Source organism: Pelodiscus sinensis, chromosome 19, assembly GCF_052426305.1.
Source record: "Pelodiscus sinensis isolate ZL-2025 chromosome 19, ASM5242630v1, whole genome shotgun sequence".
Classification (NCBI taxonomy): domain Eukaryota; kingdom Metazoa; phylum Chordata; order Testudines; family Trionychidae; genus Pelodiscus; species Pelodiscus sinensis.
Window position 1 is genome coordinate 20,640,759 of NC_143070.1, and position 24,353 is coordinate 20,665,111.

Here is a 24,353-nt window from a genome sequence, read left to right on the forward strand (position 1 = left end):
TATCTCTGGTATCCCAAAATAACTTTTATATGTAAACATAGCCAATGACTCCAGAGGTTCCCTCCAGCCCTACAATTCTAAATGCTTCTGCCAAAGGCTGGAAATGAATCAGGGACTATTAGATCTTCAGTTTAAGGCTCTCCAACTGATCTACTTCAGCAGTTGTTGGTTAGCCTCTGGGACCGCCACTTCTCTGTAATGGATGCACAAGAGAGAAGCTGTTGCCAGGGGCCATGTAGGGCAAGATGAGCTTTGCCTGCATCCCTCTGCCTGACTCACTATTTTGCCACATTCCTTCCTCCCTTCCTGAGCTGACCCAGTGGCTGAAAGGGATGGAGGCTGCTGATGGTGGGGACAAAAATGGATAACAAGACTCTATGGCTGTGTCTAGACTGGCCAGTTTTTCCGGAAAATCAGCCACTTTTCTGGAAAAACTTGCCAGCTGTCTACACTGGCCGCTTGAATTTCCACAAAAGCACTGACTTCCTACTGTAAGAAATCAGTGCTTCTTGTGGAAATACTATTCTGCTCCCGTTCAGGCAAAAGTTCCTTTTGCGCAAAGCTTTTGCACAAAAGGGCCAGTGTAGACAGCTCAGATTTGTTTTCTGCAAAGGGTACGTCTAGACTACAGGCATCTGTTGACAGAAGTTTTGTCAACAGATACTGTCGACAAAACTTCTGTAGACAAAGCGTCTAGACTACATTGAGTTCTGTCGACAAAGCAAGCTGCTTTGTCGACATGGTAGTGTAGACGCAAAGGACAGTTTACATGCAATAATATCTTCTGTCGACAGAAACTCTGTCGACAGAAGGCGTTATGCCTCATAAAATGAGGTTTACCAGCGTCGACAAAACTGCTGAGTTCTGTCGACGTTATGTCAACAGAACTCAGCAGTAGTGTGGATGCAGGTATAGTTTTGTCGACAAAACCCTGTAGTCTAGACACACCCAAAAAAGCCACAATCGTGAAAATGGTGATCAGGGCTTTTTTGCGGAAAAGCGTGTCTAGATTGGCACGGACGCTTTTCCGCAAAAAGTGCTTTTGCAGAAAAGTGTCCATGCCAATCTAGATGCTCTGTTCCGAAAATGCTTTTAATGGAAAACTTTTCCGTTAAAAGTATTTCCGGAAAATCATGCCAATCTAGATGCAGCCTAGTAGTGAGAGGGTCAAGGGTCCTGCCCTCTCTGTGCCACTTGGCCTTGGATCCTGGCCACCCAGCATTCACTCTGATGAGGCCATAATAAGCAAAGGGGGGATTTCCACTGCTGTTTTTGTGTGGATTGGAATCCCAGCTCCCAGGGGGGCCCACTGCAAGGGGAAAGCCCTACACAGCTTGAAAAATCACTGCTCCAGGGAAGTTTGAACTCTAAACGTCAGCCTGTTTCCTATGAGTATTACCTTATAAGTGTTGTGTACTGACCCATTGCACCACTGGAGCAGTTGTTTAATTGGGTTCTTCAAAGTCCCTAGATTGAGAAAGTTAAGATGCACCAAGTAGAATTGGGCAAGGGGACAGGTGGCAAATGCATCGATTGCCAAGGATTTACAACAAATCAACATCTCAGCCACAGGTACCACTGGTGGCACGTCTAGATGGCCCCCGGCTTTGAAAAGGAGATATGCAAATGTGGTGAGTTTGTATATCTCCTATCGATTGCCTTTTCACAATTTTTTTTTAAAGCAACACCAACCCAATATAGAGAGGGTTTTTCAAAAAAAGATATATACCAATCTTGCACAAAAAGGGCTTTTTGCAAAAAATGGCCACGGCCACACTGCTTGTTTTTGCACAAAAACCCCTACCGCAAAAATGTATTGGTAGAGATTATGCAAATGAAGCATGAGGAAATGCTAACCTGAGCTTCATTTGCATTGCCTCTTCCAGCAATACTTTTGTAGTGTAGACGTAGCCTCAGGGTGCATCTACAATGCACGGAAGGTCAAAATAAGATACACAATTGGAGCTATGCAAATTGTCATTTTGACCTTATTTTGAAATAGCTTTGGCATGTAACCAGTGCCAAATTTAGAGCTGTCCTGCTATTTGTATACAGGCCACACAGGAAGGTTCTGGTTTGATGCTGAATTTTCAGCCTTCTGCTCCTGGGGCTTTCTGTTAAAGTGAGCTGAGGCAGGGGTGGAATCCGTCTAATAATGCCCCCTAAGGATGCGATTATATTTCAAAATAAGTTATTTGAAATTTGGTTCATCTCACTGTGCCAATTTTCTAAATAAAACACTGTTTCGAGACATCCCTTAACCAGGATGCTGAAATAGTCTGCCCGTTATTTAAAAAAATATTTGAAATAATGGGCGGCTTAATAAAATGCAGGGTAGCTATTTTGGGATACTTCCAGTATCCTGAAATAACAGAACAGGTAGACTTACCTTAAGGGAGTGCCTGGAGGCCCAAGGAAACCTGGGCTGAAGAGAATTGCAGGGAGCACCCCACCTCCCAGGGGTGTTAACTGAACAGTTGAGCATCTTCAATACCCAGATTCTAAACTCTCACACCTGGCTCCCAATCTGGACTGCCTCCCCCCCCATCCATATTGCTGTAGGTGCCAGTGTCTCACCACATGGTGCAATCAGACCAGAGACAGACACTGTCAGTAAAGGTTCCTTTTGAAAATGCTCCTCCAGATGCTGGGCCTTCCCTCACCCCACTGGCGCTGTGTGCTGCCGCCGTGTGACTGCTCCATGTGCATCTTCCCACTGCAGAGAGTGCTCCGAGCCAGGCTGCAACTAGCCAGCCCATGTCTGCGCACTCAGGGGGGTCTTTGGGTTTATTACCAGCACTGAGCTTTGTATAGTAGCCAGGGAACATTGTGAAAAGCCAAACCCCTCCCACCCTGGGTGTCCCTGGCCAGCCAAGTGACACAAAGGTTCCAGCAGTGCTGACTTTGGGTACCTTAACAGCTCAGATGAGGTGTCCAAGTGCTTATGGTGATGGGCTGCTAATCTAGTGTGCTGTGTACACATGGGTTCAAATCCCATCCTCACTGCCTATGTCTAGATTGCATCCCTTTTTCGTAAAAGGGATGCAAATTAGATGTATTGCAATTGCTAATGAAGCGAGGATTTAAATCGCCCCCGCTTCATTAGCATAAAAATGGCTGCAGCTTTTTTTAGGCACGGAGCTTTGCCGGAAAAAAAGCGCCAGTCTAGACACAGATCTTTTGGAAAATAAAGCCTTTTCCGAAAGATCCCTTATTTTAAGAGGGCTAAGGGATCTTTCAGAAAAGGCTTTATTTTCTGAAAGATCCGCGTCTAGACTGGCGCTTTTTTCCGGCAAAGCTCCGAGCTGAAAAAAAGCAGCAGCGATTTTTATGCTAATGAAGCGGGGGATATTTAAATCCCTGCTTCATTAGCAATTGCGATACGTCTAATTTGCATCCCTTTTACGAAAAAGGGATGCAATCTAGACATAGCCACTGGGTATTTGCAACACCCCGTCTTGTTTCTCATAGAGTTCGCTTCAGTTCAGTGCCAGCCCCCGCTGTAGCCCTGGGCACACAGCGCATGTGCGGACCCGCCCCCCCCCCCGGAGCACAGGCCCGCCCCAGGGTGCACAGCACATGCACTGCCCAGCTTGGCCTGGCTATCACTGCTAGCGCGCATGTCAGGCTGTGCAAGGCCCCATGGCCATGGGGGAAGGGAGCTGCTGGCTGGCAGCACAGGCCGGCATTGCGGGAGCCAGACACGTGGCGCCTGATGGCAGCTGTAAGGGATGCTGCACACCCCTTACAGCTGCCATCAGGTGCCCCCCATTGGTTGGTGCCCCGGGCAGCTGCCCGGCTCACCCATGCCTCAGTCTGGCCTTGCCTGTAACCCTGCCTCCTCTACAGCCTGGGGAAAGGGGAAATCTTCACAGAGACACTCCCAGATGTGACCCTCAATCCCTTCTGCCCTCAAGGGGAAACCTCACAAAGGAGATTAAAAGCAGCCAGGCCATGGGTGTCTCTGAGATTGCCCCTGCCACACCTAGCTGTTGCCATGGACCCTCTGAGTGTTCACTGCCCCCCAACCAATGAGCTGAGGTGCTGCAAAAGGTCCTTGTGATATCACTGCTGTTTGCCAGGGCTGATGTCCTGCCCATGGTCAGACCCTTGGCATGTTTGAGCTGCTCCTCCTGTCTCCCCCACTCGCTCAGAGCTGGTTCTGGAGCTCAAGCAGGGAACAGCAGAGGGTGCCACCTGCAGACTTTAAGGCCAGAGGAGACAGATCATTTTATCTGCCTTACTTCTGCCCTTTCCCCTACTCCCCCTGCTCCATGTAGCAGCAGCTCCCTGCATGGCACAGCAGTGAGTTTGCACCAACACACACTCCAGAAAGGCATCTGACCTTTACTGCGAGGCCCCCAGAGGTGGAGAAGGCCCCACATCCCCTGGGAGTGGGAAGGGATTGATACAGCAACAGGAAGGTGTAGAAACTGTAGAAACCATTTCATATTTAGCTAGAAGCCATCTTGTATAACAGAAAATATTTCAGCTGTTCTCTCAAGCACGTAGACCAGAGAGAACTCTCTGTCACCCCGTGAGAAGAGGCCTATAGGATGGGCTATTGGTATGTGTTAATTGGGCTGGTTGGGACAGGAGAAGTACTCCCTCATACCTGTCCGCCATCTTGCTGGTAAGACTTTGTTTTTCCAAGTTTAATTGATGATTTCTGTAATTGGATGCCCTGACGTCAGACTGTTTGGCTAAGGGTATAAAGATACTAGGATTGATTGTATTAGCCAGCCTTACTGGGCCTGGCTTTGCTGGGACCACGTTTGGCTCATGCTGTGCTTTATTAATTAATAAAGCTGTTTGCTAGCTGCCTAAACAGAGAGGAGCGTTTTTTGCTTCAACAATTTGGAGGTTCCACTGAGATTCCTAACATGCCACTTGCCCATATGGACGGACCAGCACTCCACTTCCAAGCCTCTCAGAGCGCTCAATAGAAGGTAAGGGGATACCTGTCACAAAATCTCCTGGTTGAGGGCTTGGGATTTGGAGTGACCGTTGGGGTAAAGGGTGCTACGGAATCCAATTTTGTGGAGCAGCTAACAATTTGTCTGTCTGTGTCTGTCTTTGTCTATTAGGCCTGTCTTATGTGTCACAGTTCCAAAAGGGCACACCGGTGTCTCTAGTGAGGCAGCCATGCGCTGGACCCTCTGTGTTCGGATGCTGAAAGCTGGTGTGGTGCCATTACACTCTCTTGGCACATGAAACTGTGGGAAAGCTTTGTTGTCTCTCTCTGTTACTTGTGGACATAGTACTAACCTTTGAGGCTAACTCCAGGCTATAGTATTCCCCATTCCGCCAGGCTGTCTCCAGGCACCAGGACGTGGTGTTCTGCCGGGCTGGGGCAGGTGCCGGAAACCCCTGCGAGCCAGGTGGACTTTGAGTCCAGTGCCTCGTAACCAAAAAGGGGGGGGATCAGTGTGAGCAGGCAAATTCTTAATTCGGTGACTTGCAGAAGAAAGTAGTGTAAGCTGGTGGACTCAACCCGGTGTCTTACAGAATCTTTAAAAGTGCGCGCAGAAAATGGGGGTAGGTCAGTCTATAGGAATTCCAGTGCCCTGGTTTTCCCTGGTATAGGATCCTAATGAAGTCTGATATTAAGTGCCGGGTGTCTTAGGGCAGCGCCACTTAATAGAAACCCATGGGAACTGGACAGTAAAGAAAGATGCATCTAAATGTGAAAAACTGTAGAAAAAAATGTGTGTGGAAAACGAGTATGAATGTAATGAGTGAAGTATGAATTCCGCTGCATAGGTCTGAGTCTTGAGCTGATCCCAGCTGCACCAGGGCGCTCCCACGAGGGAGCTCTGAACACGAAGGGGGAGGGGGGGTCAGCTGAACCACGAGACTCAGCGGATATGTGAGGGAGTGACGACTCCCCTCATTTCATGAGCTGCTAAGGTCTGACACTCTAGACCTGGCAGACTCTTTCTTTGGAGTGTGTAAAGTTAGTTTAGGTGGGGCTTAGTCTACACACACCCTCACATTGCCAAAAGGCACCCCTGTGTACTACATGTACGTGCATAATGGTCCAAGGACCTATAAGCATTTAACAAATTGGAAAAGAGGAAAAATCCCTATGGGATAAAAGTGAAGCTCAGAAAAGCAAAAATCCACGCTGCAGTAAGATAGGTAACTTACAAACTTGCTGCAGCGCCTCTGTGCCAAAATAATGCACAAGAAGTGGGGGAAAAAAAGATTTCTCAGTTGGCACACCCGTATCAACCAAGATGGGGGGGGGGGGGAATTCGGCACGACATCACCCCTCTACCCCTTTTTATAACGCATACACAGAGAGGAAACGTGAAAAATAACTGAAAGGAATTAGCTCTTCCCTTTGAAAACATGGGCTCGTGTAACAAACTTGCCCGATCCAAAGCAAAACACCAAGTTTAAAATAAGTTTAACAGTTTAAGGGAAGTGGTCTGCAAATTCTAAGGAAAAAATTAAGCAATATTGTAATGTGTAAGGAGGAAAAACTGCTTTAAAAATGACTCCTTGTTTCTTGCAGCCTCTTTCAATCATCTAAGCAAAGAACCAATCAAGTTAAACATTTAGCTACAGACACTTTGTTAAATCTATTAAAGGGAAAATAAGGAATTCTACTGAAACTTAATTGGTTAACCGCAGAAAAGAATAGAATATATACATTGTAAATTTGTAAAACCTGCACCCTAAGAGTTAAATGTGTCTTCCAAGCAAACTAAGTATTTAAAAAAAAAATCCACGTCCAGAAACTTCACGGTGTTTCTGTTCAAGGCTGAGTTGATAGCACTTTTGGCTTGCTTTCAGATCCAAGGTTGTGTGTGTCTGCAAACTGCTTGTCTGGAAGGGGGAGGGCCTGTAACATTGTACATAATTCTTTTCAGGAGAAGAAAACCTTTTTTGCTTGCTGGAATAGTAACTAGCAAGCGCCTTGCTCTAAGAAAAAATGTCTGTGGCAGTAAATCATTTGAAGCTTCACACATTAAAAAAAGCCTGGTCTGCAGTACAAGAGGGAAACTGAGGCATGCCACCTTTAACTTAATAATTAAACAATGAAGTAATTTACCCAAACCCTCTGAAGCTGGTGTGCAAAATAAAAGCATACCATTGGGTAACAGCAGGCTGATCAAAAAGTAGCAAAAACATCTGTAAAGGAAAAGTATTCTAAAATATAATGCACAACCCAATGTGGGTAGAAATGTTTTCTTTGTCTTTCAGATCATAAAAAAGCGCTAATATCAGCTGAAAATTAACTGAAAGAAAAAAAACCCGTGGTTTTGTGTCATGACATAATAAGTTTGTGTTCTGTGTTCTGTCCAGATTTGTTTTGTGTGTGTCTTAATTGTGATATATGTATTTCAAACATTGTTGTGTGTACAATATTGTTGTTTTAATGAAAGAATAATTTAAGTCCCTTGAATAATCTTAACTTTGTGCTTTACACAGATGGTTTTTTGCTTTTATAATTCTAGTGAAATTTTAGCGGAATCTGCTCCTGTAACTGCTGTTTTTCCCTTCTCTCCTACTACCGCCAGCTCCTTTGCCATCTCCGTTGGAACTGGCCCTCCTGCAAGACCAAGCCCCAGAATCATAAAAGCAGGAGTGGAGACTGGCAGGGTGCACCTTGCATCCAGACCACTTGTGGTGAAGCTCTGATGGTCACATTGTTGCCCTCGTGGTCTTGCTACCTCATCTTGCCTCCGTGCTCCCTGGATTGTCACACATTGGCAAAGGGGGGATGGTAGCAACCCTAAAAAAAATTGGTTTGCTCCTAAATTCTCCCAAGCAGCCAAAGATTACTGTCTGGCTTGCCCTGTCTGCCAAGCCCACAACATGGGTAAACCTGTAAAGACAGTTCCGGCAACCAGACCTCCGCCTTTCGGACCATTCCTGAATTTACAAATGGACTTTATTCAATTGCCTTAATGTCAATTTTTTGAATATGTTCTGGTTATTGTTTGCTTGTTTTGGGGAGGGGTAGAAGCTTATCCCTGCAGGAAAGCTGATGCCATCACAGTGGCAAAAAAAAACAACTTCTGAATCATTACATCCCATCATGGGGAATACACCTTGTGATCTCCAGTGAAAAGGTACACACTTTATTGGACAAATTGTTCAAAAACTGGCAAAGTACTACTCTATTAGACAAGCACTGCACTGCCCGTGACACCCGGAGAGCGCAGAAGAAGTAGAAAGATGAAACAGGATTTTAGAGAACAAACTTGCTAAAATATGTGAGAACTCTGGCTTAACATGGGTAGAAGCACTCCCGATTACCCTAATGAGCATGAGAGCCACTCCTAATCAGAAAACTGGACTCAGTCCACATGAAATTGCATGTGGCCGACCTATGAGATTGTTAAGCAGCCCAGAAATTGACCTGGCTGATGTCACACTTATTAAAGGAAGCATAGTCAAGTATTGTCAGGAACTTATGAGGTGTGTACAGTCGTATCATTCATAGGTTAAGGATGCATTCCAGGAGGCCCCGACTGAGCCATGCCATAAACTACAACCAGGAGACTGGGTTTGCATGAAGGTTCACCTGCAAAAGACTACCCTGGAACCCAGGTGAAAGGGTCCCTATCAAGTCCTTCTGACCACTCATACTGCTTTAAAGTGAGAGAGATTGCCCGCCTGGATTCATGCCTCCCACTGCAAACCAGTTCCAGCCCCTAAAGAGGTTGGCCCCAACAAGGAGCACCGCAGACCTGGTACCAGAAACCCAGGTCCAGAAGTAGATGGGGATCAGCGCAGGCTCGGTACTGGCAATCCATGCCCAGAAGCAGATGATCCTGAGAGACTGAGGCCAAGGTACCAGCTGCAGCCCAAAGAACCTGCCAGTGATAGGTGAAGCAAACTACAAAGTCCTGAAGAACAGCCAGCGTAAGGATGGACAAACAATTCATGTTGAGCTTATGTTTAATCTTGTTTTTAATACCTAGCAGTTATAACCTATATGGTTCAAATGTATTCATGCTTTTAATGAATCAAGTTTCCCAAGAATTTAATTCCACAGATTGCTGGATATGTGCTCACAGTCCTGTACATTCAGAAGGAGGTATCCCAATGATTCCAGTCCCACTAAACAACATTCAAATGAATGGCACACTGTTTAGTGAACTAAAGCCAAATGATACTTGGCAGGATAAAGGGTTTACTAACCCAGGGTATATCCACTTAGCCCTGACCCCAATTGGAAAGTACTGCTGGACATGTAATGGTTCAGGAGCCAGGGTGGGAAAAAGCCAAAACAGAATGGCCCTAGACTACGTCCTAGGAAGTAAGGGCAGGGTTTGTGCCTTAGTGGGAAGAGAATGCTGTGTGTATATTACGGACACCAGCAAGCAAGTAGAGGAAGATGTCTCAGAGATTGAAAAAAAACTGGAAAGCCTAAGACAGGAGGAAAAGTGAACCCTCGGGTTGGTTGGAAGGCTGGTTTGGACATGTGGGAACTTGGATTTTGCAAGTAGTTTTAGTATTGGCTATATTCTTTTGCGCTTATTGCTGTTTCTTGTTAATCAATTGCTGTATTTCTTGTATTCTGGAAAACACAAGACAGACCCTTACCAAAGGGAATGTGGAACTCATGATGTTAAAATAGGATGAGCAGAGAAAGGAACAAGAAATGTACATAAATACTTTAATGGAAATGGAGGTATAAAATGGTTTCCAGGTTAGCCTTTAAAAGGCTAAAAGGGGGGAGCTGTTGAAACTGTAGAAACCATTTCATATTTAGCTAGAAGCCATTTTGTATCACAGAAACCATTTCAGCTTTTCTCTCAAGCACTTAGACCAGAGTGAACTTTCTGTCACCCTGTGAGAAGAGGCCTACAGGATGGGCTATTGGTATGTGTTAATTGGGCTGGTTGGGACAGAGATGTACTCCCTTGTACCTGTCCGCCATCTTGCTGATAAGACTTTGTTTTTCCAAGTTTAATTGATGATTTCTGTAATTGGGTGCCCTGACGTCAAGACTGTTTGGCTAAGGGTATAAAGATACTAGGATTGATAGTATTAGCCAGACTTACTGGTCCCCGCTCTGCTGGGACCATGTCTGGCTCATGCTGTGCTTTATTAATTAATAAAGCTGTTTGTTAGCTGCCTAAACAGAGAGAAGCGTTTTTGGTTCGACAAAGGGAAGTGATCCCAGGGCAACACTTGTGGATCTGTATCACAAACACATGCACAACAGCCCTGTGCTCAGACTGAACAGGCACCTTCTTTCAGCAATTTCCTTACACTGACAGGCTTCGCTGCACACAGGGCTTGGTACTGACAGTGCAATTATGGGGAGAGATGCACTAAGTTAGGGTATGTCTACACTACCCCGCTAGTTTGAACTAGCGGGGTAATGTAGGCATACCGCACTTGCAAGTGAAGCCCGGGTTTTGAATTTCCTGGGCTTCATTTGCATAAACTGGGCGCCGCCATTTTAAAATCCCTGCTCGTTCGAACCCCATGCCGCGTGGCTACACGCGGCACGAACTACATAGCTCGGACTAAGGCTTCCTAGTCCGAACTACCGTTACTCCTCGTGGAATGAGGAGTAACGGTAGTTCGGATTAGGAAGCCTAGTCCAAACTACCTAGTTCATGCCACGTGCAGCCGCGCGGCACGGGGTTCGAACGAACAGGGATTTAAAAATGGCGGCGCCCATTTTATGCAAATGAAGCCCGGGATTTGAATTTCCCAGGCTTCATTTGCAAGTGCAGTATGCCTACATTACCCCGCTAGTTCGAACTAGTGGGGTAGTGTAGACATACCCTTATTGATTATTGTGCGGGGCCCGCTGGTTTGCCACTTGAAACTGGGACCCCCCATGCCCTGTGTCTCCCCAGCCTGGGCCCCTCTTGCTCTGTGCTGCTGGAATGTGGTGGGAATCCCCCCGACCCTGCCCTCACACAAGGCTTTACACAGCCTAGGACAGACCCAGCTATTGTAAGGTTCCTTCACATCTCCAAAGCCTGGTTCTCCAGCCCTGTCCTGTCTTGCCTCGGTCACAAGCCTGAGCAGTGTGAGGCTACATCTATACTGCAGGGCTACGTCTGGACTGGCAAGTTTTTCCACAAAAACAGTTGCTTTCACGGAAAAATTTACCAGCTGTCTACACTGGCCGTTTGAATTTCTGCAAGAACACTGATGATCTCATGTAAGATTGTCAGTGTTCTTGCGGAAATACTATGCTGCTCCTGTTCGGGCAAAAGTCCTCTTGCGCAAATGCTTTTGCGCAAAAGGGCCAGTGTAGACAAGGTGGTATTGTTTTGGGCAAAAAAGCCCCAATAGCGAAAATGGCAATCAGGGTTTTCTTGCGCAAAACTGCGTCTAGATTGGCACGGACGCTTTCCCGCAAAAAGTGCTTTTGCAGAAAAGCATCCGTGCCAAACTAGACGCTCTTTTCCGCAAATGCTTTTAACGGAAAAACTTTTCCGTTAAAAGCATTTGCGGAAAATCATGCCAGTCTAGACGTAGCCTGAGGTTTTGTGCAAAAACGGCCATTTTTGTGCAAAGACTTGAGGCGCATCCACACTATAAGCCCGTTCTTGTGCAAGAAAAAGTATCATAAATCATATAAGAACACAGGGCTTTTTGTGGCAGTTATCCCACTTTATATGAGGAATAGGCCTTTTTGTACAAGAGCTCAAGAGTTCATGAGCAAGAAGCCTTCGTATAGACCTAGCTCCGGTGTGTTACCCTGGGCACCCGCTCCTCAGTGTGGTGAGGCCAACACACCAGCTGTTGTTCCTGTGCAGGTTCCTGCAGCACATTTAGCTACACACCGTGGTTTAGAGAAAGGCAATGGAACCTCTCTTACTCCAGAGAGATGGGCTGAAGTTACATGAACAGTGAGCGCACAGGGCAAAGCAGATCACCCAAGAAATAAACACAAACACCATCTAAGCCTCAGAAACTAGGCAGGCTGGGAACGAAGCAGCATCTCATCCTTGTTCACAGCAGGTACAGTCCCACACAGGCAGGCTGGGCGAGGGGCAGCTGAGAGTTTGCCTGAGACCTCAGGGACCCAGCGTGAGGAACCATCCCAGGCATCTCTGACAGGAACAGAAGGGGATTGACAAGGGAGGGGGAGCGTGAGAACAGTGCCTCAAGGGTTGTGTAGCTTGCTGCCCTGGTTACAGGTGTGGCCAAAACACAGGGCTCACTGGGAGCAGGATTTGAACCTGTGAAGGGAAACCCCAAACTCCTCGGCTATGTCTAGACTGCATCCCTTTTCCATAAAAGGGATGCAAATTAGACACATCGCAATTGCAAATGAAGCAGGGATTTAAATCCCCCTGCTTCGTTTGCATAAAAATGGTTGCCACTTTTTTCCGGCTAGGAGCTTTGCCGGAAAAAAGCACCAGTCTAGACGTGGAGCTTTCGGAAAATAAAGCCTTTTCTGAAAGATCCCTTATTCCTCTTAAAATAAGGAATAAGGGATCTTTCGGAAAAGGCTTTATTTTCTGAAAGATCTGCGTCTAGACTGGCGCTTTTCTCCAGCAAAGCTCCGAGCCGGAAAAAAGCGGCAGCCATTTTTATGCAAACGAAGCAGAGGGGATTTAAATCCCCGCTTCATTTGCAATTGCGATGTGTCTAATTTGCATCCCTTTTACGGAAAAGGGATGCAGTCTAGACACAGCCCTCATGTGCTAGGAGCCAGGTTTGCTGTGTGAATTCTGTGGCAAGTGACGTCAGGCCTGGGAACTGGGATTATTTACCAGTTTCCCTGGCCCTGGGGGCACTGCTGAGCTTATACCTGTCATGGCTGAGTGGTTAAGGTGTTGGAATTGAAATTCAATAGGGTTTCCCTTGCACAGATGCAAACCCTGCTCACTGCAAGGCCTGTGTTTTGGCCACACTTTCTCCACTACATGCCCTGTGTTCCACCTGGGTCCATGCAAACATTTCCACAAACTACCAGTTGCTAATGGACACTCACAGCTAATTATATAATTACATTTGAGCCATTTTGCTAGTGCAGCAGATGGGGAGATCAGTTTAATTGACATTATAAAACAGAGTAAGTATTGTCACTTTCTCGTGCTACTTTGTCAAACTTCTTTTTAAACATTATGACCAACACAAAAGGTTTCAATGTTTTCTTTATTTAAAGCAGTAGTGGACAACCATTTTTGGGTCATGGTCATTGACCCACAGAAGCAGAGGAGTAGCTGTGTTAGCTTGGATCTGTCAAAGTGACGAGGAGTCCTGTGGCACCTTATAAACTAAAAGATTTATTGGAGCATAAGCTTTCGTGGGCAAAGACCCACTTCGTCAGATGCAAGTCAAGCTAACACTGCTACTCCTCTGCTTCTGTGGGTCAGCAACCACAGTACTGCTGACCCACAGAAACACCAGTTGGGGACCACAGAACTGAGAAGCAAAAAAAAAAAAAAAACCCTCACAACCAACCCTCCAAACCTTCCCAATGCTCACTGATGTAGGGCACAGTGTGTGAGACAGGGCTGCCAGGAAAGAGGACAAGGATGGGGAGCAGGATTTGAGAGGGAGCTGGGGTGTAGAAACAGGCTGGAAGCAGTGTCTGGCCAGGTGGAGGGAGGAGGAACAAGAGAAGAGGCAGAGTGTGATCAGGAGAGAAGGTGCAAGAACAAGGGGATTGTCAGAGCAAGCTGGGGGTGAAGTGAGGGAAGTGAGGGGGTTGGGTGGGACAGGTCTGGGAATGAGGGAGAATGTTACCTGGCTTCGTAACCCCTTGCAGCAACATCTCCAGCCACACCCTGCCCCAGAGGGACGTCCTGCTGCTGCAGCCATGCAGCTGCAGGTCAGCCCTGGAGACCAGAAGTGTCACTGCTGCAGCCACATGGGACTGCAGGCACCACTGCTACAACCATGCAGCCAAGGGCTGGCCCCAGAGGCACTACAGCCATGGCTTCATGGCTCCAGAAGCATGAGAGTCTAAGGCTGTGACCATGACCTAGCTTTGGAGGCCAGAGGTGCAGTGGTGCCTTGAATTTTGGAGGTCAGCCCTAGTCCGTATGACTGAGGTGCCATTGAGGACCCTCAGTCCCAGCGCTGCGTCCTCTCCAGTGTCTGCATGGCAGAAAGAGGGGCGGGCTGAGCTCTTTCCCCTGCAATACATGCCCATAAAGACGTGGGACCTGGTACTATCTCATGGGCAGGATCAAAGCCTTAGGTGGGCCTGATTCTGAATCAGAATCAGGCCCACCTAAGGCTTTGATCCTGCTTGCTAAAAGGTTTTCCCCACTTCTGGTATTTGGTTTCTCCCCTGTGTGGGTTCTCCAATGCCTAACAAGCTGCGTCCTCCAAATGAAGCTTTCCCCACAGTCAGAGCAGCTGAAGGGTTTCTCTCCTTTGTGGCTTCTACAATGTGTATCAAGCTTTGAGCTACAACTGAAGCTTTTCCCACAGTCAGAGCAGCTGAAGGGTTTATCTCCTGTGTGGGTTCTCCTGTGTTTAACAAGTTGTGACCTCTGAGTGAAGCATTTCTCACAGTCAGAGCAGTTGAAAGGTTTATACCCTGTGTGGATTCTCCTATGGAGAAGAAGGTATGATCTGTGACTGAAGCATTTCCCACAATCAGAGCAGCTGAAGGGTTTCTCTCCTGTGTGTGCTCCCATATGGTTAAGAAGATTTGAGCTCCGACTGAAGCTTTTCCCACAGTCAGAGCACCTAAAGGGTCTCTCTTCTTTGTGGCTTTTCTGGTGGCTATTAAGGACTGTGCTACTACTGAAGCTTTTCCCACAGTCAGAGCAGTAAAAGGGTTTCTCCCCCGTATGAGTTCTCCTATGGATAAGAAGATTAGCATTCCGACTGAAGCTTTTCCCACAGTCAGAGCAGCTGAATGGTTTCTCCCCTTTGTGGCTTCTTAAATGTGTTTTAAGGTTTGAACTATACCTGAAGCTTTTCCCACAGTCAGAGCAGCAGAAGGGTTTCTCTCCTGTGTGCCTTCTTAAATGTGTTTTAAGGTTTGAACTATACCTGAAGCTTTCCCCACAGTCAGAGCAACTAAAGGGTTTCTCCCCTTTGTGGATTTTCCTATGTGTATTCAGCTTTGAGCTACAAATGAAGCTTTTCCCACAGTCAGGGCAGCTGAAGGGTTTCTCCCCTGTGAGGGTTCTGTCTTGTGTAAGAAGAGCTGCACAGTCACTGCAAGTGCAGGGTGACTGTTGATGGGGGATTTTCTGTTTAACAGTTTCTGTGTTTGTTTTTCTCTCTCTGCTTCTGTGACTGGATTTACTCTGCCCCTCTCCTGGATGGTTTCCCTGCTGCATTTGTGGGCTACGTGGATTCTCACAGGCCTCTTCTTCCTCAGTACTTTGAGAAACATGCCCTTGAGATCTTCCCAATAACATCTTGCATAGTGCCATTTGCTCCGGTCCTTCCTGCTGAAGATTCTTCTCATGGTTCTCACTCAGCATCCCATCACCTGCTGTGACAGAGAATCCAGACAGGAGTCATTCCCTGTGCTGAGCTGAAAGGAAACACTAAAAGAGAAATAGAAAAGGGGAAACACGCCTAAAAAATGGCTGGAAAGATTTAATAATCATGAGCTGAGTTCACCCTCCTTCTCCATAGCTCTTTTGCCCACCCACCACCTTCAAATTGGAGTTGAAGACAGGCTGAAGGTTCAGTGAGACTAGATGATAATGCACAAGTGAAACCTGCCAGAAGAACACAGCAATTGGTTTGTGAATCAGTTAGCTGATCGCTCACCTGTGTGGATGTCACACACCTCTCCTTCCTCACAGCCCTGGAGATCTGGGATCCGTAGCTCCTCCCCTCGCTTCACCCAGGAGAGCACATGAGCTTTAGAGACTGGAAATCCTGTTTGGGGAGCAATTAACCAAGTGCTGATCTTGTTCATTACAGCCTATGCCATTACTGCTTCCAGAGTCAGGATCTGAGTCGCCCACCCATAGCGGCTCCTTCCTCACCTTGCAGAGACTGGGCTCTGGCTGGTACAAGATCCCAGGACACACTCACCTGCAATAAAGGTGAATCCCCCCCTACCTTGGGAAAGGCTGAGCTGGTTCCTTAGGGGAGCTGAGCACTCTGCTGAACTCTCTAGGGCATTTCTTAACCATTGGTGCGAGTACTCTTAGAGTATTTGAGAGAAGTCTGGGGAGTGTGTCAACACAACTGAAATTTGGAGAAAACTGATTTTTTTTAAGTTTTACAGCACTTTATTATCTTTCTACTTTTTACACTAAAAAATGTCATCATCCAACTGGCTACGATCAAGTTGTTTAAACAAATGTGTTCCAATAGTTAAAAAAATGTTGTGTGTCTGAAAATTGTAGGTGTTGGGGGCTCTTAGTTTTTCTTAAAGCGGGTACTTAAAAAAAAAGGTTGAGAAACACTGATGTAGGGTACAACTTGGTCTCTCTCAAGACCCATTTCTGTCCTGCCCTGCGATGGAACACTGCTAGGAAGAGGAGCTCTAGGGCAGGCTGGCAGGTCTGACACTGAAGCCCCCAGTCAGAGCTCAGACTGCAGCTGCCACATGGTGGGTCATGAGGGCTGGGAGAGGAAGGACCCAGCAGAGCTCTAACTCCCCAAGGCTCTGTCCACAAAGCTCCTGGCTGGGGGGCTTGGCTCACCCTGCTCTTTGGCTCAGATGCTCTACTTGGGCCAGAAGGAGGCAGGGGAAGTTGTGTGAGGAGAAAAATGAACCCTTGGCTGGTTGCTTCAGGCCCTGCCTATGCTCCACACTCCTGATCCTGACTGACTGTGCATGGGAGGGCCCTGCCAGCTGCCCACAACAGCTGCCATTCCCATGGCCGACCAGGGCCGTGCCCAGCTGTTCCTGTGGCCAGCTAGGGCAGAGATGGGCTGTGCTGCTTCTTTGCTGCTTGTGGGTGTTGCTGCAGCTCAGCTCCCCCTCTGCAGCCTCAGTTCTACTCTGCCAGCAGCAGCCCTTGTGTGGTTTCCCAGCTTCCTCTTGTGGTCAGTTGGGCCTGCCATTAGGTGCCCCACTGGGCTACACAGAATCTACCAGAGACAGGAAAGGACTCTGAGTCAGCGCCTTCCTTCTAGGGCCTCAGCACCACAGCACAAGTGGTACTCTGCAGGCACTAACAGAAGCCACACCCAACCCCACAGCTCTGGTATCTGCCGTTCCTGCCTGGGCCCTTCCACTGAGAGCTCTGGCCAAGGCACAACAGGAGCAAGATGCTGGGAAGCACACAGAGACCTGGGGTGTGGGAAGAGCAGCACCATTGTTATGTCCCTGAACCTGCTTCCCCCAAAGGGGCCATGGAGGGGACAGTCTCTCACATAGGAGCCAGGATTCCTGGGGATCATACTGCTGACATTGGGGCTGGGAGAAATGAAGGATCCTGAACCAAACCCAACCCAGCTGCACCAGAGCCCACCTGAAGGGATAGGAATCCTTACCCAGCCAGCTCACAGCCTCATAATTCTCCTGCATCACATCCCAGTAGAGGGTTCTCTGACCCGGATCCAGCAGAGCCCATTCCTCCTCAGAGAAATACACAGCCACCTCCTCGAAGCTCATCAGCACTGCCACAGCCATTTCCTGTCCCTGGCCTGCAGCGCCAACGGCTGAGCTGGAGACAGAGACGGGTGTCTTGTAACCTGGCAGGGGGAGAAGGGCAATTGGTGACATGTCAGAAGAGGCTTTAATCCTTTCCACACTCTCAGTTTCCCCAAACTTTGGCCCTGGTGACACACATGCTAGACTCTGCCCTTGTGGGCAAACGCTGAGTCTAGCTATTCTAGAAAAACCACGCACAAATTAGACGCCAGAGTTACATTAATTTCTCCCAATATCTGGCTTGAGTTTCAATATTACTGCACCTGGAACAATCTACATTGCATTGTTGCACAAGAAGATATGCAACTGAGGCGCGGTGATGTATATCGCCGTGCCTCATTTGCACACCTAATGAGCTGCCATTTTTGCGGAAGGGGTTTTATTTATTTATTTATTTAAATATTTTTACCCCACCTTTCTATTTAAAATATTCAAGGCGGCTTACAAAAAAAAACCACAATACAAATATATATAAAAATTTAAAATATGAGACCGCAGAGGGACATAACCAGCTACAAACATATAAAGAGGAGGAACACACACATACAGACTCAAACATTAATAAAAGCATGAATAAAAAGGGTGGCTTTAGCCTGACGCCGAAACAACACTAGCATTGGCGCCATGCGAATATCCCAAGGAAGAGACTTCCACAGCCTAAGAGCAAAAGCTGAGGATGCACTGTTCCTCGTAGATGTTAATCTTATCTCCACAAGTGGGGGAACACGAAGCAAAGCCTTCCCAGCTGACCTCAATCCCCGGGCAGGTTCATATGGGAGAAGACGGTCCTTCAGATACCCCGGTCCAAACTCATTTAAGGCTTTATAGGTCATAACTAAGACCTTAAATTGTGCCTGGAAACATACTGAAGCACTGGCATCAAGTGTTAGTTAAAACTTGAGCAGCCGCATTCTGGACCAGTTGAAGTTTCCGAAGACTCTTTAGAGGCAGCCCCACATAAAGTGCATTACAGTAATCCGTCCGGGATGTCACTGTGGCCAAGTCATGCTTGTTCGGAAAGGGTCGCAGCTAGTGGATCAAACGAAGTTGCCCAAAGGCACTCCTGGCCACCGAAGAAATCTTTTTTTCAGATGTTAAAAAAGGGTCCAGGAGGACTCCCAAGCTGTGTATCTGTTCTTTCAGTGGGAGAGTAACCCCATATAGAACAGGTGCCATGCCATATTGACGAACAGATGGCCTCCTGATCCACAAGACCTCAGTCTTATCTGGGTTCAACTTCAGCTTATTTGACTTCATCCAAACCATCACTGCCTCAAGACACTGATTTAAATCAGTTACCGCCACACCTGTTCTAATGTCACAGGGAAATAGAGTTGGGTATCATCTGCATATTGATGGCATGGTCCTCCAAAACTCCTTATGACCTCTCCCAGCGGCTTCATGTAGATATTAAATAGCATAGGGGACAAGATGAAACCTTGCAGGACCCATAGCACAATCGCCACGGGGTCGAATAGCAGCAGCTTCTGATAAGTGTCCCAACAGGTAGGACCGGAACCACTGCAAAACAGTGCCTCCAGTACCCAACTCCGCCAGGTGTCCCTTGCCTGCCCTCCCTGCTCTCACCAGGGACTGAATAAGCCACCACACAGCCAGGTGTGCTGCTCTCATCATCACACAAATACAACAGGGCTGTCTACAGTACTCTTTCTTGCACAAAAAAACCCTCTTGCACCAGAGCTGCTCTTTCTGAAAATAAGCAGAGAACGGAACATATTCTTTCTAAGAACCATGCCACACAACCACATTATAAACCTCCAGGAACCCAGCCCTGCAACCAAAAAAGATGCCAACTCTGCCCACATATCTACACTGACGAATTCATCGAATTCACTCGAGCAAACAACATAAGCTACAAAATCAAAGGGTCATTTGACTGCTCATCTAGAAATTTGATCTATGCCATCAAATGCTAACAGTGCCCCTCTGCTATATATATTGGTCAATTCCCTGCGAGACAGACTCAAGGGACACAAATCGGATATACGTAAAAGGAATACTCAGAAACCAGTGGCAGAATATTTCTGCTTACCTAACCATAAACTAACAGATCTGCAGGTGGCAGTCTTGTTACAGGCCAGCTCCTCTAATCAAATCCACAGGGAAAGCTTGGAATTACAATACACATACAAATTCAATTCGCATGCTAATAGGCTCAATCTAGATACAGGATGGTGGATTCTTTATCACTGAAGGTGCTAACAGCTTTCTGAATGGTATCCTTCCTGCCTTAGCTATCTATCTGTCTACTGACTTTGATTTTTATCTGCTCAGTGTTGAAACAAAAAAACGCTCCTCTCTGTTTAGGCAGCTAACAAACAGCTTTATTAATTAATAAAGCACAGCATGAGCCAAATGTGGTCCCAGCAAAGCCAGGCCCAGTAAGGCTGCTAATACAATCAATCCTAGTATCTTTATACCCTTAACCAAAAAGTCTGACGTCAGGGCATGCAATTACAGAAATCCTCAATTAAACTTGGAAAAACAAAGCCTTATCAACAAGATGGCGGACAGGTACGAGGGAGTACATCTCCTGTCCCAACCAGCCCAATTAACACATACCAATAGCCCATCCTGTAGGCCTCTTCTCACGGGGTGACAGAAAGTTCTCTCTGGTCTACGTGCTTGAGAGAAAAGCTGAAATGGTTTCTGTGATACAAGATGGCTTCTAGCTAAATATGAAAAGGTTTCTACAGCTTCTACATCAGGTTTAGCATCCCTTCTCCAGATACTTAAAAAAAAAGGAGCATCTTTCTCCTCCCCCCGCCCCTTCTATTTATTTCTAGTTTTCATTTCCCCTACTCATAACTCCAGTCATCTGAAGAAGCAGGCCGTGCCCACGAAAGCTCATGATACCATCTACATGTTTTGTTAGTCTATAAAGTGCTACCAGACCATTTGTTGTTTTTTACTTTATTTTCAGACTTTTGGTGCGCTTTTAGAAAGACTGTTTTAAAAAACATATTTATTTAATTTTTGTCATGGGGGGGGGGGGGGCAGCCTGCCAGGAAGCTGTGAGCCAGAGTTGGGGAAAGGGAAATGGTATACATGGGGTAGGGGGCTGAGATGTGGCCGGGCAAGGGGGGAGGTGCAGACTGGTGAAGAGGGGAGGCAGTGAGTCAGAGATGCTGGGGGCAGCCTGCCCAGAGACCCAGGATGTGTCCTGGTGGGGGGGGGGGGGCTGTCAGGGGACCCGAGATGCAGCTGGGGGGGGGGGGAGAGAACAAGTGTCACATGCAGATTAGGAGCAAGACACATGCACAGAAGGAGAAAGTTGCAAATCCCCTGACATAAAAACAGTGAAGCGAGAAAGAATTCCCCGTTCACTGCTGGGTGTGGCTGCAAAGGAAGGGGTGCAGGGAGGGTTGCCCATAGGGCCAGGAGGCATTTGGGGCATCTTATACCAGAAAAGAGCTGCAGCCTAGGCATAACCTAAGCGTAACTTTTTTCTGAGTTCATGTTAAAAGGCATTAAAAAGGGAACCTTTTCGGAGTTTGGGGCCAGTGCAAGCTCCCCAATATGGGGGTGGTGGTGTTCCCAGATGGTCAGGGGCCAGATCCAGGCAGGCTAGGAGCCATGTGCGGCTCCTGGGCCCTTGGTTTCCTGCCCCTGCTTGGCAGCGGGAGCTAGGCCACTTGGAGCAGACGCAGGCGACGAACAGGGATTCTCCGGGCTCTAGAGCCAGGCAGGGCGCGGCGGGTTTGCAGGGGCTGCAGATAAAACGTTTCCGCGCGCACGTGGTGCCCGACAGACCCTAGACCTGGGAATGGCTCCGAAATGCCCCGTCCCCCCTTCCGGGAAACCGCCGCCCCCACCCCACGGGCCGGTTTGCAAACACAGCGGACGGGTCCTCCTCCCACTTCTATCCTCCCCCCCAAGCCCGGACTCCCCGCACACACCTGGCAGCGGCAGCTCCAACAGGCGGTCTCAATGTTTGCCCCCTTAGGACGCCTTGCGCAGGCGCCACCCGAGCAGAGCATGCGCAGTAGTCGCGGTTGAGACCGCTGCCCTCACTCTGTGCGCAAGGGCTGGAACGTTGGGTGCAGCTGGCCCCGCCCGCGGATGTTCCGGGCTGGGCAGGGAGCAGCGAGCAAAACACTAACTTTTCCAAATTTGCGACTTTGGGTGCATTGAGCATGCGCACCCGAACTGAGCAAAGTCAGTAGCCTTCGCTGTAGCCGCTGCCCTCTCTCTGCCCTCAGTGCTTCGTAGGATTTGCTTCCTCCTCTTCGGAGGTGTTTAAAATGATTATTGGGGGCGAATTTCAACGGGATGTGTGTCATGGTCTGATCAGGAGGCAAAAATGTACTGGCTGGGAGGATCAAGCTGCTTTTTTTAGCAGCAGAAGAGGGGTAAAATTTGAAAAATCGGGGGGTGGGGGTGGTAGCCGTGGTTAAGCCCTGGCGGGGGAGGGCGGGGGACACTGCGAGACCCTGTGCGTGGACAAAACCCCCGTTTAGGGAGGGGGAGAGGTGGGAACAGTCACCCTGCGGGACCAGCCACCTGATGTACTTGTAAATATCGTTTTGCCAGGGGTGCAAAGTCTTTTTTTTCTTTCTTTTCCCTGGGCGCTGCCTGTCAGCCCCCGAGCAGGGGCGGGCTCCTGGGCTTGAGTTCTTAAAGGCACAGGCCTCCCAATTCCTAAATGGTCAATGCTTAGACACCACCGTTCCTCTGTATGCGTACAAGTGTGAAATATTCTACAGACAGTTCCTGTCTCAAACTCTGCCTCTCACTTTTGGAGTATTTAATAGTTTTCTCTTCGTTTCTATGTCTATCTGAAGTCACTGCATCTCCTTTCTTTTGTGTACTATGCTGATGTGCTAAAGTCCCTCCCATCCACACCCTCTCCTGTACTGCAATCCCCTGACCCATGGCAGAGCCCGCACCCATCCCCCAAGCTCCCCCTAGCATGCACCCCTCTTGCACCCAAACTCCGTCCCAGATCCTGAGCCCCAAACATGGCCAAGTATTGGAGGGGTAGCCGTGTTAGTCTGAATCTGCAAAATCGGCGAGGAATCCTGTGGCACTATCTTCAGTTCATCTATAAGGTGCCACAGGACTCCTCACCAACATGGCCAAGTGAAACTTTTGTGATTCCTCCTGGGGGCAATGGGGACATGGGTCAGAGACCTCAGAGCAGGGGGCTTCAATGTTTTGAAAGTGCAATCCAATATGTACCTTATGTATAAATACCCTTTTCCCACTTCCTTCCTACCCCTTCTCTAAGTCCCAGACCCTGCACCCTCTGTCCTCCCTCTCTTGCCCATCCTCAGTCTCTTTCACCAGCCTGGGACAGAGGGTTGGGTGCGCAGGCTCTGGTCTTGGCTTAAGGGATCTGGAGTGTGAGAAGGGCTCTGAGCATCTCTTGGAGCATGCATCTAGGATGGTGTTCTAGGTGCAGGCTTTGGGAGGGTATTTGGATGCAGGGGTGCTCAGAGCTAGGATAAGGGCTTGGATACAGGACTGGGTTCATGCCTGGGGTAGGAGTTAGGGATGTGTGCTCCATTTTGGCACTGCTGGTCACTCCTAGATGATGGTGGAGTGGGGCTAAGGCAGGCTCACCCATGCCCTTGCCCTGTAACACTCCCTAAAGCTGCAAGAAAACTCAATCCCATGTCCTGTGGAGAAAGGATACAGAATGGTATATGGGGAACCCTGACATCAGCACCCCTCTTTTTCCTCCCCTCCCCTGCCCTGCACACAAAGCAGGAGACTCCCAGGCGGAGTGTCAGCTGCAAGGCAAAGTGCAGGACATGCACAGCAGTGGGGGGGAGGGGCGGCTGAAATGCTGACACTTGATATCTTCTTGGCCACACCAGTCAGAATCACCTGACAGAGGCTACAAGATATACCAGTATATCCCTATCTACTGGTTGGTGACCTCTGCCTCAGAACGAGTGTCTGGCCAGGGGTAATGTGTCATGTCACTACAGGTACAGCCCTGCTCCACCCAGCATAGTACAAGGGCACTGCTTACAAACTGACTTAATTCGAATTAGTTAATTCTAACTAAGCTAATTTGAACTAGTGCATCTAGACCTAAAAACTAGTTGGAAAGCATTTTGCTAATTCAAACTAGCATGTCCACATTGAGTGGACCCTGAACCGAGGTTAAGGATGGCCGGAAGCAGTGCCCACAGAGCATCAGGTTAGGACTTAGAGCGTGGAGCTGCTGTCTCAGGCTAGCCGAGGGCTGTGCTTAAAGGGACCCGACCACCACCCCGGACAGACAGTTCTCAGGGGTTCCCCGCTTGCAAAGCAGTCCTGTCTTGGAGTGCCCTAAGGGCCCACACTCGGCACATCACAGCACTCGGCCATCAACCTGGATGCACTTGCTGCAGGCTGCCATCCAGGGGGGAGGGGGAGTCAATCGGGGGGCTGCAGGAGAGCTTCCACCCTGAGGAGCCCGCAGAGCCACCCCAGTCCTCCTCATCGGGGGCTCGTACCCCATTCCTCCTTCACCTCCTCCCACTTACCCCTCCCTAGCCCTCCTTCCTGATGTACAAAATAAAGGACACGTGTTCAAAAATAGAAACTCTCTTTATTGAACAAAACTCGGGGAGACTGGGAAAAGGAGGTGGGAGAGTGGAAGAAAGAGGGTGGGAGAGGGGAGGAGGAAACCTGGGAGGAGGGAGCTGGAAGGGGGAAGCCAGGGGAAGAAGGAGGAGGGGAAGTATCAAACTATGGTACGCCATATCTTCAGTACTGTGTACAGATGTGATCTCCTCACCCCAGAAAAGACATTTTGGCCTTGGAAAGGGTTCAGAAAAGAGCAACTAAAATGATCAGGGGTTTGAAA

The 24,353-nt window shown here is 48.2% G+C and overlaps 1 protein-coding gene across 4 annotated transcripts; it reads right to left on the reverse strand.

Moving 5' to 3' along the window:
* Positions 1–13,076: 13,076 nt before the first annotated feature.
* Positions 13,077–21,596, reverse strand: LOC142821580 (zinc finger protein 688-like). 4 transcript variants are annotated; one of them, XM_075912958.2, is made up of 4 exons: positions 21,451–21,596; positions 17,371–17,571; positions 15,688–15,798; positions 13,077–15,458 (listed from the first exon to the last, which is right to left on the reverse strand). In XM_075912958.2, exon 4 carries the CDS (start codon positions 15,390–15,392, stop codon positions 14,118–14,120), a length of 1,275 nt encoding a protein of 424 aa, XP_075769073.2. In that variant the 5' UTR covers positions 15,393–15,458; positions 15,688–15,798; positions 17,371–17,571; positions 21,451–21,596; the 3' UTR covers positions 13,077–14,117. The 4 variants fall into 3 exon arrangements, with proteins under 4 accessions (XP_075769072.2, XP_075769071.2, XP_075769073.2 ...); XM_075912957.2 differs by having other exon boundaries at positions 13,077–15,400; XM_075912956.2 differs by having other exon boundaries at positions 13,077–15,403.
* Between the last annotated feature and the right edge of the window lie 2,757 nt (positions 21,597–24,353).